The sequence below is a fragment of the Phocoena sinus genome, chromosome X (genome assembly GCF_008692025.1).
Source record: "Phocoena sinus isolate mPhoSin1 chromosome X, mPhoSin1.pri, whole genome shotgun sequence".
Classification (NCBI taxonomy): domain Eukaryota; kingdom Metazoa; phylum Chordata; class Mammalia; order Artiodactyla; family Phocoenidae; genus Phocoena; species Phocoena sinus.
Genome location: NC_045784.1, coordinates 117,713,384 through 117,723,872, shown reverse-complemented (window position 1 = coordinate 117,723,872; position 10,489 = coordinate 117,713,384). Strand labels below are relative to the sequence as shown.

Below are 10,489 nucleotides of genomic sequence, written 5' to 3'. Positions count from 1 at the left end.
ATGAAAAGTCAGCAAAAAGCACCGGGTGGCAGCGTGGCGTGCGGGCGCAGCTCTGCAGTGCCTTCTGCTGCTGCCGCCGCTGCTACTGCTGCTGCCGCGGCCGCGGGGGCTAAAGCAGTCTGCGAGCCCCGGCCTCCTTCCTCAATGGCTACAAGTGTCGCCATGCGAAAAACCTCAGCGAGTGTGTGTTTGGAGGGGAGTGGGTGTTGTGAGTCCGAGCCTGGGGCGGGGGCTCCAGCCCGGGCGTAACCTGGCCAGCTAAGAGTCACACACTAACGGAACATCCCACTCCGCCGCCCCCATCGCCAAGCAACCCCCGGCTCCTCCAACCCAACTGCCTCATCCCAGTGCCTCCTCCATCACGGTTTCCTCCCTAAGCTCCTTCGGGGAAGAGGAGGGGAGAAGGGTTTGGGAGATTGAGCCCCTACAGGTGTTAGCCCGAGCGGCCCGCCGGGGACTTGGGGGGTGGGGCGGGTGGGGGCGGCCCGCGGCAGGGAGCCAGCGGGCTGGGCTCCGGGAGGGAGGGGCCGCCGGGGGAGGGGGCCGCGGGAGGCCGTCGCGCTCTTCCGGAGGGTGCCTGCGGCGACGGAATTCCTGTACTGAGTCTGTGCCGCGCCCAGAGCAGCAGCGGCGGTAGCGGCGGCAGCGGCGGCAGCGAAGATGCAAGGCCATTACCTGTTTGAGCCCCGTCGGAAAGCTGGCACAGGCCAACTTTTCCCGATCGGCAGGCCAAGAAGTTGCAAGGACTAGTCGGAGGCTCGGAGGGGCCAGGGCGAGGGCGCGCTCCCCCGCGCGCTTCCTCCATCCCCCCCTCCCTGCTGCCGCCCGCGCTCCCGGCCTCTCTCCCGCCCGCGCTCCCTCCCTCCGCCTGCCTCCCTCCTCCGGCCCCCGCCGCGCGGCACCGGGCGGTGGGTGCCGCCAAACTCCGACCCGAGCCACTTGGACTCGCACAGTGTCCTCGGGGCGCAGGGGCCGAGCGCACGCACTCGCGCAGCTCTGCCTCCGCCTGGCAGTCTCGTCCGCGATCCCGGCCCGGGGCTGTGGCGTCGGCTCGGACCCAGGCAGCCGGCAGCCCGCGCGGGATCCGGACCACCGCCGGAGGAGCTCGGCCGGCATGCTGAGCCCCCTCCTCGGCTGAAGCCCGAGCGCGGAGCAGCCCGGGCGAGCGCCGGCTCCGGAGACGAAGGCGGCGGAGGCGCGAGACCGAGCGGACGAGCGGCGGAGGAGCGGGGGGAGGAGGCGAACCCGGAGAGGGGCCCGGAAAGAAGTGGTGGTGGTGGGCGTCGTGGCCATGGCGGCGGCTATCGCCAGCTCGCTCATCCGGCAGAAGCGACAAGCCCGGGAGCGTGAGAAATCGAACGCCTGCAAGTGTGTCAGCAGCCCCAGCAAAGGCAAGACCAGCTGCGACAAGAACAAGTTAAACGTCTTTTCCCGGGTCAAACTCTTCGGCTCCAAGAAGAGGCGCAGAAGGAGACCAGGTTGGAAGGGGCTCTTGGCTGGCTTTTTCGCCCCCCCGTACTTTACGGGTGTGGAGGGGGCTGGGGGGCGTGGATGGAAGCGGAGGTGAGTTTGTCGGCGGCCCATCTAGTGCGGATGTGGCCACCTAGCTGGTGTGCGTGCGTGGGAAGCGATCGCTTTCTCGCCTCCTTCGTAACAGTAACAGGCTTGCTGCATTGCAACTGCCGTGGGACAGGCGCAGAGCCTGGGGGCATACCCTGCCCAGCGGGCGCGCAGTCAGCTTCAGGCAGGCCACATGTGTGCAAGCCCGTGGGCTCTGGGCAGGCGTGACCCAGACGTGGCTATCGCGTGAGTGGCGTGTAATTGCAGGCGCGGAGCTGGGCAGACCCCTGCCCACCCCCCACCCCAGGAAACCCGGGGAATCCCTCCCTTGCCTTCACCCCCGAAGCTCTGACCCTTCCCCTCCAGCTTCCACCCCCAAGGGCCGTGGGCTTCCGCTATCTAGGCATTCTGTTTCTTTGATCACTTTTAAGCTTATCGGGACAGACTTGTGGTGCAGCTTTGAAATATTTGCTGGAGAGAAGGGGGTGGATTCCTAGAACCTGTGGCAAAGAGCTTAGTGATCTGGTTGAGACTAGTCAAACTGTGGTTACTTGCTACTAAAATGCAGGATTCAAGAGAGTTTAAACTCAGAGCCAGATCGTGGGTCCTTTTGAGCCTGTTCAGTGAGAAGAGTAGCGCGGTATTCCGGTGCCAGGGGAAATTCACACAGCTAGAGGTGTCGGGTTGCGTCAAGGTAGACCTTCAGGCGTAGAGGCAGCTTATTTGGCTATTCTCAACCAAATGTATCCTTTAAGCTGTTTCCTTCCTTTTACTAGATAAATATCACAGAATTTCAGACTTATTCAACAATCTGTTATTTCGCTGTTTGTGTGTTCTACACATCCTGGAATAGAAATGCAGACACACATTTTCTGCTTGCTCGAAGTTTTTAAGGCATTAGCTGTAAATTAGGCTTGTTTTTAAACAGGTTTAAGCTGTGGTAAAGCATGATTATGTGGCCTGAATAATCACGTAAATATCATTTCAGTGCAAGTGTCTGTATTCAATAAAAGCAAATTTTGGATAACATGGCTGTTATTGATAAATGAGGCACTTCATTAATCTATGGTGATTCATTATTGAAAATCATTTTGAGAATATTTTGGATAATTATATTTGATACGAAATTTGAAAATAAATATGAACTAATTTTCTTTCCTCCCCACCAACAAAACCCCTGCTCTTTGCACCCATTTTCCCTAAGGATAATTAATACGATAGGGTATGATAATGGTTCTTTTATTCTCCCCTCCCCCTTTTTTTGTATCGCGGCTCAATTTTCTAAATAGAAGTCCTTTGATGGGGTTCCGGGTTATTTATGCGTTTTCAACCTTCTTAGAATGGAGGGAGTTCTTTATTCTAATTGTGGTATTTCTGAGGGAAATCATTGCTAGTGTGTTTTTGGTCCCTGCTTGGTAAACCACTCTAAATCATCTTAGTATTTCTCCTTTTCCTTCCACATAAGAAGTAGCACGTTGTTAAAAGGCAGAATATGCCATTTGCCAACCCATTTCGAATGCTCAGTGAGATAGAGTGCCACTCTGTAAGCCAAAGGACACGCTATCAGAAACTGTCTCTGCTGTCAGTAGCTTTAGGGCTTTACCAGTGTTACCAGGTAGAAATCAAATGTTTCTTCAGTTCGGAGGTTGGTTCTGAAGCTTGGAGTTTGTTGGTTTGTTTTCTTTCTTTCAGGGGACTCTTTAAAAGTGTCATCTGACCTTTTCCACTAAAATTTTTAAATAAAATTAGAGTTCTGAAATCTGAGTCTTTTCAACTATATATGTACAACTTATCAATTGATCCAAACCATCCTTCTCCTTGCAGAGCCTCAGCTTAAGGGTATAGTTACCAAACTATACAGCCGACAAGGTTACCACTTGCAGCTGCAGGCAGATGGAACCATTGATGGCACGAAAGATGAGGACAGCACTTACAGTAAGTGACTGCAAAATAAATAATAGTATATCCCAGCATGTTGTTGACACTGTGTTTTCTTTCTTTTTTTTTTAAATTAACAACCCTTGCTAAATCCCAAAGCAAATCCAAAATAGAGTCAACACTATATAATCCTGTTTCAGCAGGTTAACCTAAAGGAAGGGGAACATGAAAATATCTAGAATAGTGAACTGTAGCAAATAATGTTGACACCATTCTAAAGAACAATCCAAATGTCATCTCCATGGTAATCTGGATAGATTTATGGCTGTCCTTTGGATTTTATTACTTTTTTCCCACAGAAAATTTACTCACCCACACACTGATCCTGAAATAGCACGGTTATCTCTACTCTTAAGAACCGGTCTCATCCCAAGAGAGAGGAGAGGTTTCATGTCAGGAGAATTCATCATTACAAGCTTTCACTTCTGCTCCCCCCACCTCCACAGACACTGATAACTCTCAGACTAATTGGGATTTTAACGCTGAGATACCTCCACAGGTGGGTAAAGACATTTCTTTGAGTGCTTTATTTTTAACCGTGGTCTTAGGACCGAATTGGAGAGTCTCCATCACGGTGAACCTAAAAGAGAAACACATCAAAAAGAAAGTCAATTTTATTTCCAATTACTGAAGGATAGTGATTCCAAGATATTATATAACCTTTTGTTACATATGCTTTATTTATTTGGAGTCATCAAAACATAAACTCACAAATAGTAACGCCCTCTTCAATGGTAATAATTGGTGGGGTTTTGCAATTAGCAGGTTGCTGCAGACCTATTCAGTGTTCCATGAGGCTAAACCACCTAGCTCTCACCACTCCTTCCCAATTTTCCCTAATTTATATTGCATTTCCCTCAGGCTTTGTTATTTTCCCAGAAATAGTCCCATTGCCAAGGAAAGCCCATCTGAATGCTAACAAGTCCTCTGCAGCATTTTCAGAGATGTGGGGCTAGAGACGACAAAGCCATAGACAAGGGTTCCAATGTTGAGTGTTAAAAGAGTTTTCACATCCTTTAAGAAACCTTCCTGGGCTGGTGGGCTGATTGACGGCCAATGCAAGACCTCAAGAGGAAGTCACCTTTAATTACCCTTAAAGAAAGCTCTGTTGGTACCTAGGGTGAAAAAGTTCCATACTTAAATGGTTTACTCGTTTTTTTGCACTGTTTTGCAAAATGCAGTGTTACTGTTGTGATCCTGAAGTTCTGCGATGAGTATGCTAGATGTTCTTTCATGCATACTTTCTTCTATTCGAAAAAAATGAGTCAAGGGTAACTAGAAGGTTTTACTGCACTCCTGTAACAGACATGAGTCCATTATGACCAGTAATAAAACATTCCCATAAATTGTATGTTTAAATAGGTGTTTGGGAAAGAAATTAGGGGATGTAAGCTGCTCCGTTTTCCAAAGTGCCTCAGCAAAACAGATTCATTGGGCGTTATTGGAAGGAAGTTCACGATCAGCTGCGAATGAACCCCACGCGGTCAGGTTTTCCCCCATCTACTTTTAACTTTTTTTGCAGATGGAAATCAGTGAAAAACTTATTTTTGGTCCAGTGTTCACATGCGTTTCCTGAAAAGGGAAAAAAAAAACCCAGACAATTCATTTGTTTATAAACAGCAATATGGCATACGCATCAAGATCACACTGTATATGTAGTCATTTTAGGATGTCACACACACGTAGATATATACACACAGACACACACACATATGTATGTAAATCAAGGTTCCATTTCTTAACTATGGAATCAGGTAGTAGGTTTTACTTTTCAATTCTTGCATATGCATAGCTTGTGCCTTTTGGTTGTCCTATAACTGACTGATATGCATGGCATTTCTGTATACTAATGATATTGTCAGGCCTTTAAAGAGACAGAATCTGTGTTTAGGCACAATGAAATAATGAGAGGTGCGTCAGCTGATGGTATTACCATCACATGAAGCATACAAATGAAAAGTATCTCAAAATAAATAGCAGGTCTGTGGGGCTTCACTCTACCCATGCTGCCAAGTATAACCAGGGGCCAGAGAGCTAGCTTTTCTTCCCACTTAAGTACATTGTAGGGTGTAAGTCATCATGAAACAAGAATGTTTAATGGTTAAAGTGATCATTAAAATGATCATCATTGAAATGGAAGTTTAGCCGTGCAGATGGCTTCTTTTTCTTTCCCCTAAGCCAAGCAGTTTTCTTGGCATTCATTATTTAATTAAGTATTTTAAATGGGTGGAACAAAAATACAAGTTTTTTTTCCCAACTATCACTTTTTCATTTTAATACTGTTTCCTTAATATGCATTCCTGGTATTATGTTTATATTTTTATTAATTTTTAGGATTTTTCATTTTTTTCTTAATTCAACGTGGTTGATTTTATGATATTTTAATTCTGACACGGTAAGCCAGATCATGGTAAAACAAATCAGTTCACGTTTACCCAGATACATCTGTTTCTAAAAACATACGTTTGATGTTATGCATTCAAGCTGACCTTAGGTAGCTTTAGTACAATGATAAATGTTAGTCCAATAAACTCTCATCATGAGCAAGTCAACCATTGTAAATTATCTACTGCCCCCTGAAAAGGAAAAGATGATAGACATTTCAAGGGAGTGGTTTTATTATACCTGCCATGGGTTCAATGAGGGCGATGTTAGAATAGGCAGCTTTCCTTTCAAAACTCCAGTAGTGTTACCAGTTCAATGGGTCAACTCTTTCCAGTCTACATTAATATATACTTTTTAAATTACTCCCTTTGAGAAATTGATCTTAACCCAACTGATAAAAAAGGATGGCCTCGCTTTCGTATTCGGCAAACACTGAGTGCCAACTGTGTGCACATCTCTGAGAAAAATGGTCCCTTCGAGGTAGAAGGAGTTTGTTTTTACGTAGACACAATAGAAAACAAGAAACGAAGGCCCTTTTATTTATTAAAATCTTCAAAATTTTGGCAGAAATGGAAAAAGATATTAGGTGTTTAGTGAATGTGTTTTAGATACACAAATAAAATCAATTGTTTTCATGTTCAGCATATTTTCATCCTAATCAAAATAATACCTTAAGTCCATGAAGTACTCCAGATTTAGAGAAGCAAAGGCATATTGGAGAATATTGAACCTGTGCAAGCTCACCCTTGATGCAATTTCTTTGCATTTTTATCTGGAAATACTGTCCCTTTAGACAGACTTGAAACAAACCTGTTTTATGATCTATCTTGAATGTCAAAAGAAAAAAGATTGGACTGGTATCACCCGTCACTCTCCACTTTTGCTGCTCTCTTCAATTTTTTATTTTAGAGTGGTATTTTTTGTTTCTGAATCAGGCTTCACAGAAATTTATGGTACGTAGTGAAAAATCCATGGCCACTATAGAGTTCATACCATTATTCAGGAATACATAATGCCGGGCATGGGTTACTGATGTTCTTTGCTTCTCTTCCTCCTACTGCTATCTGATGTTTGGGACTTAAGCATTTTATTGCCCATTAAAACCCACCTCAGAGAGGAGTTAGGGCACACGGTGAAAATCAAATATTTCTCTCTCTCTTTCTCTGTTTTTTGCTCGTTACCACCTGCATTCAGAGAACTAAGAAGGTTCAGAATATTGTAAAAATTGAAGTTCTAGAAACAATTCTGAGCGCCCTTTATTACCTGTCATCTATCATCTATTATCATCTATTAGTTTGACTAAACTAGGATTCAGACATACACTGGTGTTCTAGTTGTCTAGTGGTATGGCTTTTAAGCCAAACCCATATGGAGGTTTTTGTTTGGTTTCATTTGGTTTTTTAGATATCAGAATTTAAAACTATGAGCTTTTATATAATGGGATTGTGATCGATTACATTCCCAAAATGTAATATTATCATGGTTTCACCATACAGATTGCTAGCAGTCCACAAATGTGTGTTGAGCACCTGCCGTGAGCAAGATACCATCAACAGAAAGAGATAGAACGTATACGTGACATGCTCAATGAGATCAGACTTCATTCCTGGGCACTGCATGGTCAAATATAGCATTAGATCCTGGCTTGCAATCTGTGCAATTACTTTCCTTCACCTCACATAACAGAAGGGCACAGCTTCAAATATGATGAGTATTGAATGAAATGCCATCAGTGGCATGTGGTAGGAGCACTTGTATTTTGAACCGTACAATGTCCTAGCTCCTCTCTGGTGACACGCTGACTTTAAGGGAAAGGTACATTGTAGGCTCGCCAAGGAATATTGAGTTCTTCATTAATATTTCTCAACTCTGTAACCCCACCTACTGTAGTAGAACATACATACACCAAGATAAGAGATCTGAGAGAAACTATTCTTACCCACGGGGTGACTGCTTTACGTTCTCGTTCACAGGAATGATAGCAGACCAATTTATCATCCTCCATAAACTTACACACCAAGGCAAAAATCGTCAACATTGGTCTAGGACTCTTGAGAGAAAGGTGCACAGGCTATTTTCAAAAGATGTGTGTGGCAAGCACTACGTTTTAAAAATGTACTGTTTTATTTTTATTCCTGGTGTAGGAGGGAGTAGACAGCTGGTAGGGGGAAGACGCCCACTGGTTTCATCCAGTGAGTGGTGTGTGATTGTGAGGAGAGCCGGGGTGTAAGTTTCACGCAATCAAACCTTCAAATGGAGAAATGAAGGCCTCCTGGGCACCAGCCAGCTGCCCACTTACAACTATTTAGGAAAAAAAAAAAAATGAAATAAATAAACCTCTCAAGTTCATTGTTTTTATTCCTATAACCTTTGCTCCCAGAGACTAAAAGACAACCTATCTCAACCCAATCTTAGAAAATGTTCTTTAAGAAATACTACTGTGGGAACGTAAGACTCCTTTTTTTTCAAGGCCTGGAACTCTTTTTTTCTGCTTGCGTCGGAAATAATACAGATAATTTAGGTGAAGGAGTTGGACTAGTGTCTTTTCTAAGATTCTAGGAATCTCTCCCCAGCTGATAGATCATATCTGTGTCTGAATTTCAGCAGTTGTCTAAGGGAGTAGTTTAAAACCTTGGCTGGTTGAAAATAAAGCTATTTAATATGTAGACCAATTTCTGGAACTGGATCTTTACAGAAGCATCAAGATTTCCCACCTCCAACACTATACAAACCATGGAATTGTCTTCCATTTTCTCCGGGGTGTTTAAAAATATGTAGCTATAGTCCCCATTATATGACTGCAACCATGAATCAAGAATACTGAAAGGGGGCTTCCCTGGTGGCGCAGTGGTCGAGAGTCCGCCTGCCGATGCGGGGGACATGGGTTCGTGTCCCGGTCCGGGAAGATCCCACATGCCGCGGAGCGGCTGGGCCCGTGAGCCATGGCCGCTGAGCCTGTGCGTCCAGAGCCTGTGCTCCGCAACGGGAGAGGCCACAACAGTGAGAGGCCCGCGTACCGCAAAAAAAAAAAAAAAAAAAAATACTGAAAGGTAGAAGAGGCCCTATCTATCTGGAGTTATATATTTATATATATATATGAATATTCCTACCAAGCACACATTACTTTTGGAAGACCAGACAGTCCTGCTGGAAACATTGAAAAGCTATGGAATTCGAAATCATAACCTTGTTTTCAATTCTTTTTGGTTGCAGCTCTGTTTAACCTCATCCCTGTGGGTCTTCGAGTGGTGGCTATTCAAGGAGTTCAGACCAAGCTGTATTTGGCAATGAACAGCGAGGGATACCTGTACACCTCGGTAAGCCTTTCACTGTGTTCATGTTTTGATTTTTCTAGTTTTCACCTGATATGAAGTGAAATAGGCTGCATATGTGTTATCATTGCAGATTTGAGTGATTTGAGGAAGAGTGGTCTGGATGGAAATATCTTTGAAAAGACATTAATTTCCAGTGAAAATTATATCTATTACTAATTAATCATTTGAAGCTAGCAGTTTGGGTATAAAATTCAAAGATTCACTACACATTTTTGCATACATTGGCATATGGGTTGTTATTTTGCGTAGCATATGATATAATGGTCTGTCTTGCTGTGGTGCTTTGCAGCTGTGGGAAGCAAAGCCATTTCTATAACTCAGTTCAACATATATTTATCCATGTTTACTCCTAAAGAAATTAATGAAACCTCATCCTCAAATCACCTCTAGGACATAAAGAACAGTTTTAGAAGTGTTTCTGTATCTTATCTTCAGTTCAGTTAGGTCACATTTGCTGTCTCTACTTTAAATTCTGTTTTTCCATCAAGCACAGTTCAATCTCCTTACAAATTCCTGCTTGCCTTTTCTTAAAAGTTTATAATGTACAGAGTACAAAATGAAACTTTTTCCAAGAAATTTATAAACCATGTAGACAACAGTTCAGCTAGGAACCTGGGGCCACATTAAACTTTTAAAATTTTTACACTTAAACATAGGCAGAAATGGTACAGTACCAGGGTTAGGATTTTATTCTTAGCAGTAGATCTAGATGCAGAGTACAGGAGACCACTTAATATATGAATATTTTTTAATCTTTGTTTTTGAACTTCATATATTCTAAGAAAAGGATAAGATGTTAAAAATGGAGAAGACTGCTTCTCAAACTTCCTTCTAGATAGCCTTGAAGTAGGCTATTACCATGACTAGAGAAATCTGTTCCTCAAACTGCAAAAGTGGTTACCTTTAAACACCCTTGCCCTGGCCTGTTCCTTAAATTTATTTCAAAGCCAGGTATGTAGAAAGACTCTCAGACCTGGTGAAACCATGTCATAACTCTGTTTTTCAGAGACCAAGATGGGAAAGAGGGACGGGAGAAGAGTGAGACCAAAGGGCCTATTCATTTGGTAAACCTGGGTAGTGCATTTCAGATTCCACAATAAAAGATTGGAAGCGTAATCTTCAAATCCTGATCACGATCAGCATTCCTATCAGGCCATTTCAACTGTCTTGTTGTTTAATAAATGCAGGGGTTTTATTCTTTTTACAAATGCAAGATTTGAGTTTATTGCAAACTTCATGACATCTGTCACTTTATTAATACATGGCCATTA

At 43.9% G+C, this 10,489-nt stretch overlaps 1 protein-coding gene across 1 annotated transcript in view; it reads left to right on the top strand.

Moving 5' to 3' along the window:
• The first annotated feature begins 630 nt into the window (after positions 1 to 630).
• Positions 631 to 10,489, top strand: part of FGF13 (fibroblast growth factor 13) — a 67,604-nt gene continuing 57,745 nt past the window's right edge. The window contains exons 1-3 of the mRNA XM_032620928.1: positions 631 to 1,478; positions 3,385 to 3,495; positions 9,097 to 9,200. Of these exons, the coding sequence (XP_032476819.1) occupies positions 1,292 to 1,478; positions 3,385 to 3,495; positions 9,097 to 9,200 (402 nt within the window). The 5' untranslated portion in view covers positions 631 to 1,291. The remainder of the gene's footprint in view (positions 1,479 to 3,384; positions 3,496 to 9,096; positions 9,201 to 10,489) is intronic.